The 23809-nt window shown below is 39.8% G+C and overlaps 1 protein-coding gene across 1 annotated transcript in view; it reads right to left on the bottom strand.

Annotated features, from left to right (window-relative positions):
- The window catches only part of COL24A1 (collagen type XXIV alpha 1 chain), a gene marked incomplete at both ends in the record, with an annotated part of 253479 nt that overhangs the window by 90776 nt on the left and 138894 nt on the right, over nt 1–23809 (bottom strand). The window contains 8 exons of the mRNA XM_080916055.1: nt 4800–4853; nt 9405–9449; nt 9554–9598; nt 9829–9882; nt 15383–15436; nt 17322–17375; nt 18564–18617; nt 22641–22694. Coding sequence (XP_080772181.1) covers nt 4800–4853; nt 9405–9449; nt 9554–9598; nt 9829–9882; nt 15383–15436; nt 17322–17375; nt 18564–18617; nt 22641–22694 — 414 coding nt within the window. The remainder of the gene's footprint in view (nt 1–4799; nt 4854–9404; nt 9450–9553; nt 9599–9828; nt 9883–15382; nt 15437–17321; nt 17376–18563; nt 18618–22640; nt 22695–23809) is intronic.

Here is a 23809-nt window from a genome sequence, read left to right as displayed (position 1 = left end):
ATTTTTTAGCATGGGTGGATATGGGAATCTGTTGAATAATTCTCCTGGATGTACTCATGACACTGTATGTTCTTTTTTAGACTAGTAAGTTGATGGGTTACACAGACTTTTGAATGTTAAACTTCCCTGCATACCTGGAATAAATCCTACTTGCTCATGATGTATACTCAGTGGTGTTGGACTGATCTAAAGTTCTGCTGAGGATTTGGTACTCATGTTCCTGAGTGAGACTGGTCTATGCTTTCCTTCCCTGTAACATATGCATCTGGTTTTGATCCTGGGATAACTCAGGCTTCTTGGAGTGAGCTAGGAAGAAGCTCCCTATCTTCTCAAGCTATGCAGAATTCCCACCATTTGTCTTAGTCAGTGAGATCACCAGGGCTGTGCTTTCTGCTTTGTAAAATTATTGATTATTAAGAAGTTAAGTGGTTAACCCACACAGTGAGATGCGAATGATCAGTCTTTAAGTGAGCTCTGTTAAAATTTCCTTTTAAGGAGCTGGTTAATGTCTAAACAGAGTTTGTGGACATGGGAGCCATACATCCCTTTGAAACAACCACAGAGATGGCATCTAATCTTTGATACTAATAGTTTGCGTTTTCTTATTAAGCTGTTGATTACTTTGCCCAGAGATTGAGAAATTTTATCTGATATTTTGAATTAGTTTTTGGCTTTTGTATCTATTTATTTACTTTAAGATGTTTACTCAGTATTCAATCCTCTCTCGTTTCTAAGTGGAAATTTAAACTATTTTAAATCACTTCTCTTTTTAATATTTTTAAAATAAAAAAGAATCCTTCTATTTTTATTTTGCATGCACTGGTGTTTTGCCTGTACATATGTCTCTGTGAGGACGTTGGATCCCCTGAGTCTGAAGTTATAGACAGTTGTGAGCTGCCATATGGAGCTTGGAAATTAACTCAGGTCTGGAAGAGCAAGGGGCCTGCTCCATCTCTCCCATGTCTCTAAAATTCATGTTGCAAATTTCCCCACAGTTTTTTAGGCTGTGCCACTATATTTACTTACTTTCTTTGGAGTTTTAGCATTATATAGTTGTGTGTGTGTGTGTGTGTGTGTGTGTGTGTGTGTGTGCAAGTGTATACATGTGTATGTTTATGTGTGTTTATAGGTATATGTGCAGCACAGCATAGAGAACAAATAGAAGTTGGTTCTTTCCTTCTACTGTGGGTTTCAGGGATTGAACTAAGGTCATTCATTAATCTTGTGCCCTTCCACCTGCTAAGCCATGTTGCTGGCAGGAAGTTTCATTATTCACCAAAATATAATTATTTCGAAGTGTGTTTTTTAATATCTTGAAATTTTGAGATTTTTTTTTCACCATGTTTTCCTTTTTCTTTTGAAACTCATTTCTGCTATGGTCTGTGAGCAAACATTGCATTGTGTTTGTTCGCTGAAATTTGTTAAGATGCACATTTTAGCCCACATTATAGTCTATATTGGTATATGTTTTATGTGAATTCCAAAAGAATGTGTATTCTGTTACTGAATGGAGGTTTTTTTTCTTGGCATGTATTAGAATTTGCTTTATTTATATGAAACGTCTCAGTCCCTGGGTATATGCAATACATTTGCAATAGTCCTTGTCCCTACACTTGCTCACCATCATGGGACGAAGCAAAGAGAGCAAGAGAGGGCCCGAAGAACCAAACGGGTCACAGGGAAGTGGGCACTAAACTTTTCTTAGAGGGTCAGCTAGCATTTGGGGGTTTGTAAGTCACATGGTCTCTGTCATAGCTACTCCATGTTGTTGTGGTCACTGCTTGAAGGAGTAACACAGTGTGGCTGTTTTAGGGACACTTGATCCGTGACGGGATCACCAGCCTGTGTCTTACATTCATTCCTACATACAAAGTAAGTCTGAAACTTCCAGTTTATATGTTTGATTCCCCTTATTTACGTTATCCCTTATTTTTGGTGTTCCTCTTCTTTTCTACCAACACTGACATTTTAAAAACTTAACTTCAGCCTCCCGTCCACTACAAAAGTCATTGGAGAAGGTCATTGGTCGGACCAAGACCTTTCATTACGCCCCAACAGAACAGACAGCATGAAACACAAAAGCTACAGAATGACAAGGAACCAATCAGAAGGTGCAGCAATCTGGGCCTCCGAGGAGTCAAGCAGGAATGTAAATCTCCACACAAGCCAGTTTCCGCCAGCACGATACTGGTGCTCTTCCAGCTTATCCTACCAAAATCACTTGGGTGTGCCTGGATGTCTTTACTGTGATGGTTTCACTTTACAATGACATTGATTTGGAAGCTCCCAGGTCTCCTTTGCTCTTCATTTCTGACTTCCTCAGACTATTCTGTCTAGAAAGCCTATTGTTTCTGCTCCCCATCCTTTGGAATATTATCCTGTTCTGTCGAATAAAAGGAACACCAACCAAGACTAAGCTAAATTCTCATTAGGTTTTTATTATTTATTTTTATTTACTTATTGTGTAGTGGTGTGTGTGTGTGTGTGTGTGTGTGTGTGTGGTCAGTGTGTGCCTTCTTGTGTTGTACCTGCTCTCTGTTCATCTGTCACAGCCATGCTGCCTGTCTCTAGTTCTGGATCTAAGTCTCCTCGTCTTGGCTGAGCAACTATAACTCTTCCATCAGATCACAGTGTTCTGCTCACTGAAGCTTTTGTGAGCCACTAGGACCATGATAGCTTGTTTCTCACTGGTCCTCTAAGTCTGAGTTCCTACGTGGTCTATTCTAGCTGTTCTGCACTCGTGGATTTAATCCAATACAGAAAAAAAAAAAAAAAGAAGAAAGAAAACAATCTTTGAAAATGTTTACAGCAAACTTGTACAGGCATTTTCTTCTTCACAGTGTTCCTTAAACAATATATCATAGCTTGATTACATGGGTTTATATTTTGTTGCGTGTTATGGATAGCCCAGAGACGATTTAAAGTGCACAGAAGGAAATGGGTAAGTGATGAGAAAACACTATTCCATTTCATACAAGGATCTTGAGCCCCCACAGACTGCCACTGACCACTGAACTGCTCCCCCAGGGGGACTGAGTTCTGACTCTGCTTCCTGGTATTTATCTCCACTCATAATTATCTATTTCTATATGTAATTATTTAATCAATAACTTCTTCAATTATTAGGGTGTGAACTTCATGCTTGCTGTTAAACACTGAGAGCATATTCTTAATAAATAATTGTTGATTGAATCTGAATGAACAGTTTTCTACTTAATAGCAGTGCTTGCCTTATAATGGAGAAAAAAAGGTCACAGTTCTTATTATATTGTTGTTGAAATGTAAAATACATCTCATTTTTTTGTGCTAATTTCACCAATTTCCTCCATTTCTATGACTGAAGAATTAGTTCAAATATATCACACAAATCTATTAGTCTATCATAAATTGGTTTATATTTTATTTGCCAGTTCTGTGACCTTTGACCTTCACATTGACATTTGAAGCACTGCTAAGTCATTTTACCAAGAAGTGTTTTCTTGTATCAATTTAAATTATACATCTTTCCTCATTTAAGTTCTAAGATTTTTGTCTCCACTGTGACCACGGCACAATTGTCACATTTGTCTGATACAATCCCATTGGCTTTCATAGCAGTCCCTCGGTCTACTGTACACGACCCTTTGCTTATTCCATTTAACCAACGCACGCTGAGCACATGGGTTTGCTAGGCACTGTACCAGGAAAGTTGAATGCAGAGGTAAAGAAGTGGTCTCTGGCTTAGGAGGTTTTCAGAGGATGAACTAAGCTGTGCTGAACTGCACTGCACTATTTCAGGTCAGATAAGCCTTACCAATGGCACAGCAGGTTGAGGCACATAAGACAGAGCGAAGCAAAGGCTCGGTTATGCAAAGTTCATGCCACATCTTAGATATTCATCGGGCAAGAACTACACACACTGTGAGCCCTTATTGTTTGATGAGCTGACGTCATAGGTTAAGTGTCAACCTTTTTACTCTTTGGTAAACTTTTCCACTTGTTACTAACTGAATCAATTAGGCAAAGGCCACCTGCAAAGCTTGTGTCAGCTGGTGATAATATCAACCCAGTGTCTCAAAAGGCTATATTGTGTTATGAATCTCAGAAGCGCATTACAGCATCTGACATCTGACATGATTGCCCTAAAGAATGATTTCATTGGCATTCAGGGCTAAGCTCTGAGGAAGGAGTGTGCCGAGTGTTCCCTTTGCATAATGCACTTTCCATCGAAACTCCCAAACTGGATCATCACTACGGAATCACAGCATATGTTGTCTGTACTGTTGATGTATCAGCATTTCTATCATATTTGCATATTTGGTCCAATCAGATACAAAGACTGGCTTCACTGCATGGCTTTCATTATAGAACCATTGACTCTGTGTGTGGCAACGTACTAATTATAAGAATGGCAGGCCATCCAGAAAGAGCATGTCTGAGCGTCACTAAAACTCTCTCTAACTCTCTCTCTCTCTCTCTCTCTCTCTCTCTCTCTCTCTCTCTCTCTCAACAGAAATACACTCCCTTTAACAGTCACTGAATTTGACTACATGGAGCCATAAAAGCAACAAAAACTACAATAACACACACACACATATGTATTTATGAATGTCTGTCTGTTTGTCTGAATGCATGCTTGTTTGTTTGCATGTACCCTGAAGGACTGATGTAGGAAAACACCGATTCTGTAGACTTTGTCTTTGCTATATAGGGTCAACACGGTTTCTAAAGCAAGCCACCTTCAGCACTGCAGACACTGTCACGGAAAGTAAAGGGATCTCATAGGAAAGCCACAGTCAGAAGGACATGAAGAAACTTACGGGTTCTCCGGCAGGCCCCTTGTCTCCTGAGCTGCCAGGGAGTCCTTGTAAGCCCTTGAGAAACAAAGGAGAAATTTGTAGAAAAGCAGCGCATCAGAAAATGTTTTAGCTAGTTAACATAGCTGCCTTTGCTTATGGGGTCTTTTCTATGCACTCCTCATTTTTATTTCTTTTTGTACATAAGATTTAGCATGAGCACAGTTAAGAAGGTAGTTCTTTAGTGTTAAATAGACCCACACTGTTTATCAACCATGTGCACCATTCCCCTCCAGCACCTTTCCATCTGCCCAGTTGAAACCCAGCCAATAACCCACTTATTTCTGCTGCCACTTTCCCTGTAACTACGTTTGTCTCCATGAACTTGACTGTTTAGGTAACTATCGTAAGTGAGATAATATGGCGCCTGTTCTCCTGTGGTAAGTGAGACTGTATGGTACCTGTTCTCTTGTGTGTCTGCCTTATTTACTAGGCAGAATGTCTTCATGGTTCTTCTTTGTGGTGTGAGTCAAAGAATCCTTTTAAAGGTGGCACAATACTCCCATGGATGCATAAACACATGGGCTCATTCATCTGTCAGGGGTCACTTAGGTTGCTCCAGCTTTTGGCTGTTGTCAACATGCTACTGTGAACACGGGTGTGTAATATCTGTGTCTTGGGTTTCCATTACTTTGGAAATTGATGGGGGCATATTTTAGTTCCACGTTAAAAAAAAAAAAAACAAAAACTGTTCTTTTTTTTCTTCATTTTAAAATTACATCCATTTACTTATTGTGGCTAAAGCTGTTCTAGTTCTGAAAATTGTGTGTTCTTCACTTCAGGATCCTAAATTAATAGACAGGATCAATACAACACCTCTCCCTGCCTGCTGTGCTGACTGGAGTGTGTATAGGAAGTGCAGATCTTTATGTGGTGTCTGCTCGGTTTGCTCTGTAAGGCATGCTTGGACACAGAACCAATTTAGTGTTTCCATTCATGCCGTGGATTCTGCACACAGGTCATCTTGCAAAGCAAGGACTCAATTTCCATGTTCTCAGTTTTTATTGAGGATTAAGAGGAAAAGCACAAATTGGCTTAAAATGAAAATTCTGCTTAAGGCTTTTCAGATGTTTTTAATGATAAATGACTTGTAAGAGAACTGACCACTCCATTGCTTCAACTCAGGAAATATGGGAACAAGAGACCATGAGAATAACAAAGACTGCTGTGGCTATTTATAGCCACAAACGGTTCATTTTTGTTGTTGTTGTTGTTGTATTCTGTCTGTGTGTAACATGAATGTGTAGGTAGCTGTGGAGACCAGTAGAGAGCATTTGATCCCTCTGAGCTTAAATCACAGGGGGTTGTGAGCCTCCTTGTGTGAATGTCTGTAGCCAAACTCAGGTCCTCTGGAAGAGCAGGATGTGTTCAGAACCCCTGACCCATCTCTTCTGTTCCTCCCACTCAGATATTCATTTTTAAATGTAGATAAATGGAGACTCGAAAAGGTTGAGTCATTTGTACAAAGTTAAAACATGAAAGTAGGTATCAGAACCAGTGTTGTTTGACCAACATATCTAACAACACAAGACATGCGCCATTACGTACTGACAGTAGATAATGGCAGAAGTACAGGGTTTTCCCCAAAGACCCTTCTCTCTCAATGGCCTCTTTATGGTGCCGAATGACACCTAGAGTTTTATATGCACTGAAAATTGTCCTCAGGATTAGAGGACGGAAAAATATTTCACAATGCAAAGAATAATTCACCATTAGCAGATTCCCCTAAAAGGAACTTAAAAGATGTTTCACAGGCTCCAGGGAATGCGGTTTAACTATTCAAACATTCGAGAAGGACTGAAGATCACCAGAAATGGTGAACAAAAAGACAGAGAGCCAGTCTCCTCACACCAAGCTCTAAAGCACACAGCTAATTTATATTAAAGCGAATACAACTTTATTAATATTCAGACAAAAGCTTTGTTTACAATGAAGTTTCATAACGCACGTGGATGTAATATATAAAACAACCACAGCATAAAGACAGCCTGTTAGTAAATTGTCCTATGAGCTGTAAATTTTTACATATATACTCTGGAACATGTGCTTCCTTGCTGGCATTTTATGGGACAAGTTTACTGATCCTGACCTAGAATAACTATTTAAGTTAATGATGAGGACTGCAAATCAAAAGTCAATAGGTAACTTAAGATACAATTTACAGAAGACCCTGAGCAAAACAAAGAAAAGCAAAGCATAAAATAGTGGACCTAAATTCAGTCATAGTAATTAGACTCAATAGAAATTAGCCAAATACTATAATTAAAAGACAGAGATTATCAGACCAAAAAGCACGTTCCAACTAGAATATGTTCCAAGTTAAATAACAAGACCAACTGGTTAAAGGGAAATTGGTGAGAACACATCAGGCAAAGTGTAAACCTGTGTCGGCCAGCAAGATGGATGTTCACAATAAACACAGCCATTTCCAGAACACTACTACATGAAGAACACCTAGTCAAAATTAGTTATAGTAGAATTTCAAGCTACATAAAGGAACAGTAGAAAGAACTAAAGGGGAAAAGGAAAGACAAACAGGATCAGAGAGATCATTACATTCCTTCCATCCATTGAAAGAATGCTCTCATCAAAAACTTGGGAAGGTATGAAATGTTATAATTTTCATGGTATAGATGATCAAATATAGCCTCCCAGGCTCCATGACTCCACAAAGCCATTAGGTCATGGTCTGTCTGGTTTTAACTTTTGGGTCAGATCTACAGGTGGATGGGAGGAGTGTTGGTCCATAGACAAGCACACTTCCTGGTTGTCAGGATTATTAAAGTGCTATGTGTATTGTTGAGTTTACATATTTGTTTTGATAATCTGGCAGCCTGGGTTCTTGGGGATAAGATATATCAGGCCTATCTCTATGGAAAAAGAAAAAGGAGGGAGGGGAAGGAATGAGAGTGGGGGGCTTTAAAGAAGGAAGATGACTTCACGTTATTAATCTTTCATTCCAAAGGTGAATAGAATATGTTGTAGATAGCTAACCTGTTAAAGCAAGGTTGTGCCGTTTTTCAGAACATGCAAGAAAAGCTGTGTGATCTTTAATATGTCTTTGTGTTACAGAGTATTGCCTAGTTTTGGCGCTATCTAAAGGACTAGAGACTGTAAGATTACTCTCAAAGATAACGTGAATCTTCGGGGCTTATTTAGCTTCCCCAAGGAAATGTTTCCTGCTTCCCTAAAATTTCGTTTCACTTAAGGAGGAATCAAAGTGGGCAAATGTAGCGGTAAACATTAGAAAGGGAGCGAGTTGTTCTAGGCACCTCGCCACACAATCCCCGGCTGCTCTCTGTCCCCGGCAGACCTTATGGCTAGCCTCTGTCTCTGGCAGTCTCTCAACTGCAGACCCTGTTCACATTCCCAGTAAACGTGGTGGGCTGCCCCTGCAGGGGACAGAGAGTAGCTGGGGGTAGTGTGGCGTGGCACTTGGAACCAATTGCCCTTTTTCTAATAGTTACCGCTACAGGCAAAGATTTCATAAACCTCAACAGTTATCACAAACTCAGCATTTCTTGTCCAAGCTGCGACATCGTTTTTTTGCTCAACCGGTCCAGGAGTGCGCAGGATGTGCGTGCTGTAAGGCAGTTGCAAAATGATTCTGGTACCTTTCATGGGACTGGGGAGAGGTCCCATTTGTCTAAGCAGAAAACGAAGATAAAATTCTAAGGAAGGTCAACAGTATACATAATGATTAATTCTATTTCTGTGAGCCTCATTTTTTTTAATTAAAAGAATAAAGTTGAGCCAGCCTTGCCTGCAATATAAAAAGTGACCACAACCCACAGCATTGCTAACCCTCAGGCTAATGACCAGGCTAAACACCTCTTTCTTTCAGGACAGTCATTTACTTTCTCTGGGATTTTAGATCTGACTGTGGTCAAATGCATTGCTATAAGGAAGGACAACAGGCAGGGGGCAGCAGATTTCAAACAGGAACAAGCAAACATTGTCACAGGTGACAACCCCTACGTCCTGACCTTTGCTGACTCCTCAGCTGTAATCCATTGAAAATTTCAAATTATTTAGATTTAAAGCATACAATAGATTTATATATTTACATGACAAATCCAAGTGTCACTAACATTGTGATTCAGAATGAAGGCAGTTAAAAATATGAGTGTAAGCTGAGTGCTCATTTATAAAATTATCCCCTGTGAATGTTTGTATAAGTATTTTGTCAATATTTCTCTCCTCTTTCATGATGACGGCAGCAGAAATTACTGATGCCCAGAGGAAAATCTGTACAAGTCTGGTAAGATGTTAGATGTTAGGAGAAATGTTTAGTATTGTAAAATACTGAAAACTCTTAGAGTAGCATAACAAGAGAGCAAGATGTGTGTGACTCTGCACCACAAAAGGCACAACAGCACCGAGGTGAGTTAGGATGAAGCGAGAAGAGAGGCTCTTGGAGCTTCCTGTGTGATTTTTGTCATATTCTATTATGGTATTATGGCATCACGGCACATATTGAAAGTGTCTTAGAGAAACTTTTATCATGATGACAATTGTCATGTCAGCTTGATTATTAATAATGATAACACATTAAAGACAAAAACTTACTGGTTTTCCTTGAACTCCCCTCTCCCCAGGGCTTCCAGTCTTTCCCTACATAGGAGAGAAAGAATGCTTAGGTCATGGAACCCTTCTCCAGTAGCACAAGGGAAAACGTCAAAATGTCCGTGCTTAAGGAGATGTGGCTTGCTACTCACGGTAAGACCAGGAAGCCCTCTTTTTCCTTGGTTTCCTTTTTCACCCTAACAAAATACCAATATCATACAGATTGGTCAGAATTTGAGCCATGGTTTTAATGATACTACTCAGAAAACAAGGCAATGAGTACGAAGCTCAGCATTAAAAAGGAAACATGGCTGGCGTGGATTGAAAACTACTCGGTAGAAGGAAATATATCAATGTTTAGATATATGGGACATAACAGCTCTGCACACAAATTTAACTGCACACGAAATAAAGAATCAGCAAGTACCTTGGCACCAGGTTCACCTTGATCCCCTACGAGGCCATCTGGTCCTCTGGGTCCCTACAGGTAGAAGGGAAAGATCACATTGTTAACTTGAAATGCGCGTCTTAATGACGAATGATAATCAAGCCTTCCTTTTAAAGGATTTATGCCGCAGAGTAAGTTGGATGAGTGCAGAATTAGCTGTAAGAGTTGCTGAGGTGTTTGTAACCTAAGTTGATTATTTTATTTATTTTTAAATCAGTAGTCCTGTGGGATTTATTCTTAAAATGACTCGAAGTTAACTTAAAAGAGCCTGGGTTGTTCTTAAGTTTCATTATTTTGGAACTGTTCTTCTCTCTCTGCATTTTTAGAAAACGAATGGTCAGGACATGTACTAGCTATGTGCCCGTTGGGCAGCCGTTACTGGAAAATGGCAGGGGCTCGGAACAGGACAGAGAGGTGCTTGTGGACAAAACTTCTCAATGTCACTCCAGAATTACCTGCAGAGAAGAGGCAGCTGCTCTCATTACAGAGATAATCCTCACTTAAATTCTAAACCCTCTACATGGACACCTACTGTAGAAAAGAAGTAGGCATTGCTGTGCAGCACATAACCCTGCGTTTCTTTATCATGCAACACAAAGGTATTTAATATTTAATTGATTTCTGTGACATCATAGGAAGTGTACATAGTTTAAGGAAGAGGAGGTTGTGCAAAGGGTCAAGAGAAGTCCACAGACCTGATGCATTTGTCCCAGGAATGGAGACACCACACGGATGTGTGAGGTCAGCCCTGGGGGTTACGTGTAGAAGTAGACAGAGGACCGCAGGGGAAGAGTGAACAGAGGAGACTTAGCTTGACAAGGCTATCAGGTGCTTTTAGGGAAGGGCTAAGGAAACAAAGCTGGGATTCACATTAAATAAGTAGGTGACTGATGGGCAAGCAGACAGTCTCTAGACAGAGCAGTTATACAATCTTCAGACCTTGTCAAGCGCTGACATGAAGGGGCCCCTGTGTTGGCTCCAGTGCTGAGGTCCAGAATTCCATTATCAAAGCTGTTTGCTGCAACAGGCCTTTCCAGGCTGCATTCCTGGCTTACAGATATTCCCAGGCACACTCAAGGGTTAAATACCCCATGGGGATCCATGAGGATCTCCCTATTAAAGCGAAATTTATATAAACATTGTGTAACGTTTTACATTAAAACACCCTTAGGTAAGACCGTTTCACAGGGATTATTGTTGCTGTTGCTGGTATTATCTGTAGATTTATGTTGAGGTGATAAATGGTTGGACAGCAGAAAGGTAGGCAGGGAAAAGTCAAGGAGTGGAAGTGGAGGCAGGAGGCAGAGGGAGATTGTGGGAGGATCAAGATGGAGCTGGAGAAGGAGGATCTACAACCAGGTGATCTTAATTAGCAGTAGGTAGATATGAATATTTTTAATGGTTTCCACAGGTCTTTTTTATCTCATATAGAAGGGCAGTTTGTATCTTTGTCCATTAGATGTAAGCTTATTGTGTAGAGGGTTTGTGGATTGGAAATTTAATATATAAACCTGCATGAAAAGCTAATGAGCTTTGGAGTAATGGTTGTTCCAAGCAATGGGGTAAAAGAAGCATGCTGGGGTGGTTGTATCCACCCAGGACAGAAACAATAGGGGAAGGGAACTGCGTGGAGAGTGTGGCTTGCGGACCATGTGACAGAGTTCGTGCACTGGGCTACACACTAGAGCAGCATCTGCAGAGTGAGACTGTGGGGGGGGGGCAATAAGAGGTTAAGCCATCTTTTTATTATTTACCGCAACAATTATCTTGGTGGTAAATCAGAGCCGATAGCAAGCAGTTCCTCACTGAACTTCTGCTGGCCTTTTGTTTTTTTTAACATTTACTATTTCATTTACCAAGAGATATTTATTTCTATGCTTCCAGTGATAAAGATAACCATATACAGTGTAAAAATAAAAGTCTAAGTCAGGAGGTCACATTAAGGCCATAAGGCAAAAGTCACCATGTGAGGGTTTTCAAGCCCTTGTTCCAAGGAAGGCTGGTACTGTCTGTGTTTCAGGCAAGAGTGAGCTAATGAGCTAGAGGCATAGCCTGGTGACATGGTAGGTTTCCCTCTGGTGGAAGACATAACCTGCACTGCTGATGTGACTCCTAAGACAAAATAAAGTTCAGGACAAGGCCAAAGAGAACTAGACACTTGGTGTTACCATAGCCACGTAATCTGGCATAATATTTTAAAAGTAATGGCTCGAAACTGTCTCCCGGACCCCTCATTTTCAGGAAAAGCATGCTACATGCACAGAGAGCCCAGACTTTTTCTATGCTGTTAGGAATGTCAAAGCTGGCTGCAGTGAGCCGGAGGGAGGGCTGAATACCTCTACTCCATTGAAGGAAAGCATATTGAGTATTCGAAACATAGGTAAATACATGAAGGAGTTAGTCAGATGCACGAGTGAGCAATTTGTGACAAAATGCATTAGGTGTCAGGCCACGGCCCTTCTACTTCACATAAATACTAAATTAAAAGTGACATGCGGCCCCTCGAAGGGGCCAAGATGCAGAGTGCTTCTCACCATGTAGGTGTCTCTGTTCGAGAGGAAAACTTCAATTGCTGCCTATTTCTAACATAGTTATCCCTCTACCTCTAGCCCATTAAGTACCAAACTCGCCAGCTGCCCGCCTCTCTATACCGGTGCTCTAGAGAAAGAGGGTGGGATTTAAAGAGCTTGTGATCAACGGATGGAATTCCTGCCCCCGTGTCAGTAGGTGAGGCCTGCTTTGCTCATTTCTCCTGTCGGGCAGCTGGACACACAGAGAAATATTGGCAGGTGTCAAATGGTCCCTCTTATCAGTAATGCCCCAAGTGTCCACTGTGTATGTGAAGGGCAGTGACTCAGGTTGTGCTGACCCTAGGCTAGCCGCCATTTTCTGGGATGGAGCAGTGAGTCTGTCGGCTTACGTCATCTAGTCAAATGAAAGGGTTTTTATGATCTGCGTGAAGTAGTTTTAGTAATTGCATAAGGTTTCTTTACCTAACTGCTCATCGGCTAAACATGCCAGCTACAGAAAGGTTAAGATGAGTACTGTGTAAGTAGAAAGGGCATTTCCATGACAGTTTGATATAATTATCACTACCTTTTAATACCTATCTTGCTGCTCTTTACAGTCATGCAAATGACATGGATACACAATTGTCCCGCTGCAAGTTAGAAAAAAATTCATGATACTATTGTGCTTACCTCAATTTTTAGATGCTGGTACTGTGATCAGCTTTAATTTTCCTTCCCCTTGGTAGATTTTAGTATTGCATAGAGCTTCCCAGTTTCAAGACCAAATAAACCACAAAATGGGAAAGCCCACTGTGGTGGGAAAGCTGAGGGGCAGCTGACACAGAATCCTCCGGGTTACTAGCTAAGTGTCATATACACTGTAAGAAATCAGGTTGGTTGGTTGTGTGTGTGTGTATGTGTGTGTATGTGTGTGTATGTGTGTGTATGTGTGTGTATGTATGTGTATGTGTGTGTATGTGTGTATGTATGTGTATGTGTGTTTGTGTGTGTATATGAGTGTGTGTATCTGTGTATGTCTCTGTGTGTGTATGTGTATGTATGTATGTGTATGTGTGTGTATGTGTGTGTGTATGTGTATATGTGTGTGTATGTGTGTATGTGTGTGTATGTGTGTATGTGTGTGTATGTGTATATGTCTGTATGTGTATATGTGTATGTATGTGTGTTTGTGTATGTGTGTATATGTGTGTGTATGTGTGTATATGTGTGTATATGTGTGTATGTGTGTATGTGTGTGTATGTGTGTGTGTGTATGTGTGTATGCCCATCCAATGTCTGTGGAGGCTGTAAGAGGAGCCTGGACCTCCTGGACCTGGAGTTGCAGGCAGCTGTGAACTATATGACGGTGCTGACAACGTAACGCTAGTTCTTATGACTGAGCAGCAAGTGCTCTAAACAAATGAGCCATCTTTCCATCCCCTCCCTGTTACAGATTGTGTGAAGTCTACCATTAATAATATCCTCCCAGTGAAGACACTCACCCTCCTCTCCTAACCCAGTTTCCTTCTGTAGAGCTTTCTGAGTGACATGGTTTGAAATTGCCTGGCACCGTTTGAAGAGAGTCAGGAAACGGTATGTGGGAAACGATGGAAAGGCCCGGAGAGGTGAGGGCCACGGACAATGTGACACGTCAGTAAAGCAGGAAGCTGTTTGTGGTCGCAGTGAAGTTAGAAGACTGCACAGCAGATGCCCTTGCTACAGGGTTTATGAGCTCATTCAAGTGGTTCAGCATGTACCATGGTTAGGGACACGGGTTTGCCTGAGAACCGAGTCCTGGCCAGCAGTAAGCGGCAAACGACACTCGGAGCGCACATCCCTTTCCCTTGGTTTTCAATATATTTATGCTAAATGGATCAACCACCACTGATGTTTGTAGACAGTCGATCGACAAGCCAGGGAGGAAAATAGTTTTTTCCTAAAATAAATAACAAATCAGACAAAGGTCTGTCTTCCTTTCTCACCTACCACACAAGACGGAAGATCAAAGCCGTTCTCCCAACTGGGAGTCCAAGAAACTGCAGTGCTTTCATCTTTATGATTGTTTTAATTTTAACAGCATTTGTTAGTTACAGGCCGTATTGTAGAATTTTAAAAAGTCCTCAACAGCTCTCAAATTTAAGGCAAGGGAAGGACAGTACATGAAACGCTTCTCCTAAAGCATTACATTCAGATGAGGTAAAGGATCGCTAAACATTCCGTGCAGCATCAGATAAACGCTGGCTTTGGGATAAGATAGATCAAGGCTTGAATAAAGATTGAAACATTTCTCTGTCTCCAAGGATCATCTTTCTTGGGCCCTGGTTATAATCCCTTGGTTAGAAGAGGTGTGATACAGTGCCATGCCTTCTTACACGCCTCTGAGGATTAAACAATACAAAATATATGAAGTCTATGTGATTGGCTTATAACCAGAGACCTGATACTTTTATTAAAAGTGTTCATGTTTAAGAACAACTTGGTAGATAAATATTCTTTGCATATTTTCCTGGATATTAATTACTAGGTAATAATAGCTAAAACACCTTTGGTTTACAGTTGATAAGCACTAATTAATCTCATGTATATTTATCCCATTTCTTACAGTTTGATTTTGCTATCTTTTCTGTAGTATATAAATCTGTCATGAAGAGAAATGTAATTTATTTAAAGATATTCACATTTATGATGCTCCTATAGGATGAAAAGAGAGACTGGGAATAAGAAAAAAGAATTCTATATGATATTGTAATATAAGTGAAAGTGAAGTATGATTTTTTATTTTATATCAACTGTATTTCTAGATGTATTTTATAACATTGTATAGCATTAGTTATGTAACTATAATACACAGTTATATTAGTTGTATTATTAGCTATGTTTCAATTGCTATAGGTAGTTCATCTAACAATAAAAACAGAAAAATCTAACACATAAGTACGACTCTAGCTGTGTAAGGCTGGTTTTGTCAAACACATCAATATGAGGTGAATTTTTTGAGGTTAACATACTTTTTTGTTACTTACTCTTTGTCCTTTAGGACCCGGACTTCCAGGTGCGCCTCTTGCCCCAACAAGACCCTATGTGTTGAAAATTTAAACTCAGAGATCAAATTCATAACACTGTTACTAGAATAGTATCTATATATTCTTATGTGACATTTATTTAATTGATAGATTTTTTTTAAATGAAACTCATTTGTCTCCCTACAAATGTATTTTAATTAATCAATACCATATGTTGTTTACCTTCAAATAAATTGTAATTTATCAATACCACATGTTCCTCCCAAGTATTCTGCTTTCAAACTGTTTCACTCTTTGGATAAATGCCTTTTATAGGTGAAGGGAATTGGAAGGATTTAATATTCACTGGGCAAATAGTGTTTAGGAGGAATGCACAAAGGAAATGGGAAAGGAGAGATCCTCTTAACCCGTTAAACCAATCTAATACCCCTGCTTTATCAAAGAAGCAATGGCTATTACTGTTACAATTTCCTTGCTATTATTAAATAGATCTGCTATAATCCCATGTATAAAATTTGTATATTTTTCTGAACCCATGAAAATATCATAAGTAAATTTAAATTAATGTATCAAAAAATGGAAATGAAGTTGCTATTTTAAAATCAAGTTTAATGATGTATGAAAGTCTCCTATTAAGAGTTACTAGAGTAGAGCACAAAGTTGTGGATACAAATATAAATGTGTAGAAGGCAATTCTTGACATGATGATCATTTAGCCAAACAATAAAGTAGTCAAACAATCACAGTAGTTCATGTGATCTTCACAGCGTTGGATTTTTGATTTTTTTACAATATTTTTTATTGTTTTTTACAATAACAGACATGAATGTCCTCTTGACAGCAGACTTCAAATACAGTCAGAAAGCAGTTGGTTTCCCCATAACCACGACAAGACTATTTCAGTGGTGGGTACAGCTTGCCTGGTAGGTTGGTAATGTATCATGAAGGCCTAGACTTGGTTAAGACCTTGGATTCTTTGCTCCACTGGCAACCCATACAGCACCTTCAAACATGAAAGCAAGCCAGCAGGAACTTTCTGGTCAATTTGAGATTGATGTTCTGGGTCCCAGTCACGATGAGTAACGGCAGTGGTGATGCCCTGTGTTGTTTCAGTGCCTTTGGGGCCTCCCTGACCACACACCCATAGAGAGGTGTTCTGATCCCAGCATCGAGGTTTTCATTTAACGACCCTTATCTTCTATTTAGTTATAAACTTTACATAGATAAAAATGGACCAACTTTTAGGGTCTCAAGTTAACTCATTCTTTTCTGTGAGTGAAGAGATGGGCAACTATGCTCTTGTCATTTTTTTGTTTTAGAACAACATTATGCCTATGAATATGCTAGACAGCTTCCTTTATAGAATGGGAGCTGCATCAGACACAATATAAACAAGTTCTGTGAAGAGAAATTCTGCCCTGACACTACAGAGGCTGAACTTCTTCAGATTCATGTCCATAATAACTGTCAAACCTTGACACAGAATGTTTTCTCTCTAGGGGCAAGATTTAATTATCTTTCTGAAAACAACAGATGGGATATGTTCAGAGCTCAAGTTTTACTTCCCAAAGCCACATTTCCTATGAATTTTAACTGTTTGTCTACGAGTATTTGTAAAATTTAAGAAAAGCATTTTAATCTATCTGCTTGTGTTTTTGTTAATTCCTTGGCTCTCAGCTGATTTTGGTTACTGATTCTATTTTCTTACAAAAGGAGGATTAATTTTTTTTTCTTTTTAGTTTAGGCTAGAGAACTGAAATTGTTTACTGTACATAGCAGGGGTAAGGAAACTCAAGATACCAAGAAATACTTTAGAATTTTCATATAGTTTTGGGGTGATCTTACATATGGTTGATTTTACATAAGATGACATGACAAAGCAATTAATTTAAATTAAAGTGAACTTTCAAAAAAGGGTCACAAGTCAGTCTATACTTACAGGTAATCCAAGTGGTCCCATGGGTCCTGGAGTCCCAGGAGGACCTGGGTAGCCCTATGTTTGAAATGAAATATGAAAAACATATAATTAATCATTTTTTCCTTTAGGAAAAAAACCCACTATAAGCCACAAATGGTAACAAAAACAACAGTTAGACAAGATTACCCTTCCTACCTAAGATACCTGAGGCCACAGGAAATGTTGTAGAGCAGGATTATAGAAATTAAAGATGTGTTTTCATACAAGTTGCACGTCCTTTGCTTTAAAAAGGAAGTCACTAGGTGGCACCATGTGCTACAATACCTCGGGATCACCTTTGTTTCCTCCTTCTGTAGGTGATGACATCTTTTGTGTGAGCTACGCTGAGCGTATAGATTACGACTTACGAACTTCACAGGGAGGTCAGGAAATCCCATGATTACAGAAGGTAGACGCAATTAATCCATCAACTTTTAGAAAGAACACATACAGTTTGGTACTAACACTAATTGTGAAGGTGTCTTAGGAGGGAAAGATTTCTGAATTCCATTGGTAGGTTCATTACCTGCCCCCACCAGAAATTGCTTTAAAAAAAACCAAAAACCAAAACAGAAACAAACCAAAACCTGGTGGTGCTTTTTTGATAATATAAAAATTAAAACTAAAGAATAAAAGATGGAATGGGCTCATAGATAATGATATTGACCATTCTTTAAATTTCCATAATGCTTACAAACGTTTTAATAAACTAAATACAACCCAGATATAAAACTTATCAGTTGTCATTCTCTTGAGGATATAAATATTTAGCCCTGAAACTCTTACGTGTCAAGGACCTACCCCATAGCCAAAAGAACTATCTCATGGCCAAAAGAACTACCTCATGGCCAAATACTGGTTTGCTACTAAAAAGTAGTTGAGAACATATGTAATATAAACTTCATTTGCCCAGGAACATTCAGATTTTCAGTTGAAATTTCTTTCTAATCCATTGTGGCTCAGGCATCACCATTTAATGTTCCTCCCAAAACTGTAGAGTATTTTTTCTAAGGCAGTTTATTTTTATGCTGTTTCATGAATCTGGTACCACAGAACATCACCCTAGGATATAAAACAGCTAAAAAGAAAAGTTAAATGGGATTTTTTTTAAATATAAAATAACATTTTCACTTAAATTCCAGTCAGTGTGGGTCTATCCCCTGATGGCTGTAGCTTTGTTTATTATGTGTGCTGGAAACAGTTTTTAGATCTTTGAATTCTTACCATGACACCTTTTTCCCCCTGAGGACCAAGTGGGCCTGGACTTCCACGTTCTCCCTTGTGAAACAATAGGAGAGAAGGCAACACTGAGTGCTGTTAGTGATGATTGAGCTAAGGGGACAAAAGGAAACCACCACAACCATAGCTTACATGGACATCCTGTCTTCATCTTTAACACCTATGAAACTTGCATTGTAACGACACGGCTACAAATATCCTAATGCAATCAAGTTCTCTTGTTCACACGCTTATTGAAATGAGGATAGAAATTATGGGCAAAGATGATCTAAAAATCACACAGCCTGCTAAAGTTTTAGAAACGAGAATTCTAATGAGTTACTACAGGAGACTGCGGGAAAGTAAATTCCTGAGGACACCAAGCAAACTGAAAAAGGAGCTAATCTCTAGAACAATGGAAGAAATTATTTCCTTGCTCTGTGGGCCTCAGTGAAGAGCCTCAGGTCTCATTCTGGGGGGTTGTGAGAATCAAACCTTCAATTAAAAGTTAAGAATAATGTAGTCACGTTAATATTCCTCACATCATCCAAGTCTAGCTCATTGAATCATAACTAAATAATGGAATCATTTCTGCACTTTGTTGAAGACGATGTCATTATGCAGGAAGGCAGGTCCAGGATAAAGCAAAGCTGTCACAGGATGAAAAAGAGGGTATGGGGGGAAAGTCTTGGAAGAAGGAAGGAGCGAGATTGAGGAAGGAAGATGGAGAAAGACACGATGACCCTCTCGGCATGGCTCTGCATACAGGTTGTTATGCATATTTTAAAGGGATGGATTTGTATAGGATGATTTGTCTTTGTCTATGGGTGAATTATATCATATCATCTGTCTCTGAGTTTATGATGTGGATGTTTTGTGTAGTGTAAAATTTATCTCAGAGAAAGTCTGAGATAAAGCCATTGTTAGATTACAGGTTCCTAGAATTTTGAATTCGTTGGCTGTTTGAAGTGTGGGCAGAGTTTGTGGCTGGCCCTCTGCCAGGAGAGAGACACCAGAGGGGGAGGCCGCCACTGAGATGAATTAACATACAGTAAGTTCTGTATGGCTCACTGGTGCTGGAGCTAAGGCCAGGGAGCATCTTGGTGAGGTGCCATGCTGGGGTGGCTTGTAGACTGTGGCTCTGCAGCTCTGCAGCTCTTGGAGGGGTGTGTGGAGTGAGAGCACGTGGGAATCAGTAGCTGCCTTTTTTTTTTTTTTTAAATATTTACTGCAACACTTTGATATATTCAAATCAATAAGCATATATTAAAAACTTGCATTATATTATGAAGTTAAACTTACATTCTGCTTTCAACTAACTACAGATTTGCTATTAGCAGCGATGAAATAACTAGAGAAGAATTAAATCGTAAATGCTGAGGAACTTCCTCTCATCTCAGGGAGGGAAGAAATCAGGAAGGACTAGAGATGTGTGAGGACATTTTCTAAGACGGTGGACACTAATCCAGTCCAAGAGTTTGCCCATGAATAAAAGTCTGGTGCTAAAGAGAGTAATCTGGAGTAATCTGGAGTAATCTGGAGTAATCTGGACCAGGTAAGCAATGAGACAGAATTTAGCACAGGTGTTTGATAATGGGGCCGGGAGAAAGAAAGGAGGAAACCAGGCGCTTACTTTTCTGATTCAGAATTGCTTCCAACGAGGTTTAAAGGTAGAATTACATAATCTTTTCCTGATTCTACACTGACCACTTCACATTTGCCTTCCAGATTACAACCTTTCTAACCAGGAGGGTATCCAACCCTCTAAAAATTGGAAACAAACATGTAGCTAGCCATATTTCAACCTGTTTAAGAGATTAAGAGATTCACTAGAGGTAACATGTGATACTTTTGAATACATTTTCCTTTTACCAGCATCTATTAATTGTACAGAGTAATTCTCGTTGCTAAATTTCCAGAGAACACCCATCACACTTGATCCCATGCACACACTCTTACCATTCCTGTGTTTCCTTCTCCTTTTGCTTCTACAACCCTAATGGTCTCCCTTTAATGCTTACTAAATTCCACATGTGAGGTCAACCATGAAATAGTTTCTTTTCAAGCCTGGCTTGTTTCTCTTAGCATCCTGATCTCCATTTGCAGCCATTACTTGCCATAGTATATAATTTCATTTTTTAATGTTTATTTGGGGCTCTAAATGTCTCTTGGATGTACAGATCTTTCTCTATATTTGGAATCTTTTTCTGCACAGCTCCAGCAACTAGATTTCTTGTGGCTTTAGTTTACAGATAGTTTTTTTTCTATCAAGAATTCCTAGTTTTCACCTCATGATCATCTCCTAAAGTTCTTGAAAGTCACGGCCATGACTGCTTTTTTAAATTCTTTTTCTTCTTTCCTTTCTGTTCGAAGGTAATCATTCCTTAAACATACCCCCAACCTGTGAAAACTTTTCTTCTACCTAATTTAATTTAATGGTAATATTTTCCACAGTTTAAAATTTTGATTTATGGTGACTTTCATTTCCAAAATTCCAGCCTTTCTTCTTCAGAATCTGTTTATTACTAAATTTCTCATTTTTCTTACTAAATTTCTTCTCTAATCTGGATTTGACTTTTTTAAAATCCCATTTGTCTGTTTGTTTGACTCCTCTGTGAGGTCACTGGTCCTTTTTCAAAGTAAACTCTTGAATGCTTTGCTCAGTCTTTACTTTTGGACTAGGTTATTGAGGGCTTGTGAGCTTTGGTGGGAGTCATGCCGCCTTGCCTTTCTGATCCGCTTGTGTTTTTACGTAAACATTGTTACGCTTGTCGGGGACCTCCCTTCTGGTTCTGTGGGAAATGTTCTTAGGGGCTGATTTTATCTTGAGCTCTCAATGTCCATCGCTGCTCAAGGGAGAGGAAGAAGACCACAATAGAACAATTCAAAAACAAACCAGATATTTAAACACAACAGGCAACCAACCAGGAGTATCAACTATATTCCCTTAAGGAGAGAAAAGGATACACTTAGGCTCCAAGGTCTGACACTATTATTGATGCTCTGGTGTGCTTACCGATAGGAACCTAGCATGGCTGCCCTCTGAGAGGCCCAACAAGCAGCTGACTGAGACAGAAGTAGACACTTACATCCAACCACTGGACTGATCAGGGACTCCTGGGATTGAATTGAGGAAAGGCTGGAAGAGGTTGAGAAAGAGGGTGACCCCATAGGAAGACCAGCAGTCTCAATTAACCTGGACCCTGGAGATCTCTCAGACTCCGAGACACCTACCAGGCAGCACACATCAGCTGATCTGAAGCCCCTGACACATATACAGCAGAGGACTGGCCTCAGTGAGAGAAGAGGCACCTAACACTTGAGAGACTTGAGGACCCAAGGAGTGGGGAGGCCTGGCTCAGTGTGTGTGTGTGTGTGTGTGTGTGTGTGTGTGTGGACATCCTCTTGGAGATGTGGGAGAAGGAATGGGATGAGGAACTGTCAGAGATGGGAATGGGAGAGGGAAAATAACCGAACTGTAAAAAAACAGATTAAAGATAATAATATTAATACAAAAGAGTAAGATAGGAATTGAGAAGCTATTTAAGCTAAAAGTATTGATGATTAAGTAATAAAATGACAGGGAGTGGGGAAAAAGGAGAATAATTAACATTGGAAAGAGTAACATGTTCACAGCAGAAGAAAAGGTGGTGTGAGCAAACAGTATAAGAAATACAGGGCAAAACCAACATTCAGAGAGGAAAACAAGACCAGTGAGAGTTTCCTCCTTGCTGAGGAGGCAGGGGATGAAGATGCTCTGCTCTCTCCTAGACTCATCCTTGGTATTGGGAACAGGAGGGTACTGAGTACTGAGCGCTCTGTAGTTCCAACAGATTAGGCTAAGGAAGACTGAGCCAGCCTCAACGGGCTTTTTCACAGGGCTTGATGTGAACAGCGCTGGGTTGAAATACTGCTGAGATGCAGGCTCAGCAATATAAGAAAGTAGAAAGCTCCTCCAGGTTCGTCCTCTAGACCCTTATTGGGGTGACAAGTGCCTTCTGAGCAACAACTTTAAAAGCTATATGGAAGATTGAAGTTAGTCCACAGTTCTTAATACAAAACGAAAAGGACAAAATGAGTTACCTTTTCACCAATGCCTCCGGTTATCCCTACTTCTCCAGGTAAACCAACAGGTCCCTTGTAAAAAGAAGAAAAAAAAAAAAAAGACAGAAAATATGTATATATTACATCGCTCTTTTAGCATCCTGGTTTTAAATCACCTGTAATTACCATTCATATCTACTTCATCTTCATTGTATTTGGAGGCAAATTTTTTGTAGAATAGGTCCATAGCCTATGACTTTATGTTAGAATTGATTTGTCCATCCATCCAAAACAAGAAAAAAAACCTAAATGAAATCTTAATATGTAACAGATGACTTGTTGGGAGATGATGTAGTCTCTGTCCTTATAAACTACTAAACAACAGGATGTTATAAAATATTTACAACTTCCATATCTACTTGTTGTGGGATATGTTAGCATAAAATTTTTGTGACCTACCTTCTTTGAAAGTATTTTAATGCCCATTAGTGTTCATTTGTTTGTTCAGTTATACAAGGATTTGACATCTATTCTTAGTGGTACTGGTTGTTGGGTAAGACAGATTCAGGTCCTATCTTGATGACATAGTTAGCTCCAGCTGTCAATTTGACATGCCCACAGTCACCTGGGCAGAGGAAACTTCAGTTGAAGAATGACTCCAATCAGCTTGGCCTATGGCATGTCTGTGGGAGCATTTTCTTAGTTAGGTAATTGCTGTAGTAGGGATGGGTGGGCCTGAAAGTAAGCTGAGCAAGCCAGCAAGCAGTGTTTCTCCATGGTTCCTGCTTCAAGCTCCTGGCTTTGCTTCCTTTGATGATGGGACTAAAACCTGTGTATTAAATAAACGCTATCCTTCCCAACTTGCTTTTGGTTATGGTTTTACCACTGTAACAAATCAAACTAGAAAAACTTGGCAAATCAAAACATGTGGTGTCACAGAAGGGAAACCATTGACAGTTACATGTATGATCTCAGTTTATGGAGGAAATAACTGTGATGATGGAGAACGGAAGCAAGGAGAGTCTGGGGAGGGCTGAAGCCAGACAACCTATATCTTGAGTAGGAAGAGGCCAGCCAGCAAAATGAAGAAGGGAGGCTGGGACTTGAGCTAGTACACAGCCCGAGTAAGGAACTCAGTTGTGAGGACAGACGGAAGAAGGCCACCAGTAATGATGTTCTGAAAGAACATGACTTGGGTTCGCTCTGTG

The sequence above is a fragment of the Micromys minutus genome, assembly GCF_963924665.1.
Source record: "Micromys minutus genome assembly, chromosome: 4".
Taxonomy (NCBI): domain Eukaryota; kingdom Metazoa; phylum Chordata; class Mammalia; order Rodentia; family Muridae; genus Micromys; species Micromys minutus.
The sequence above is the reverse complement of the archived record's forward strand: the minus strand, read 5'-3'. Positions and strand labels throughout refer to the sequence as shown.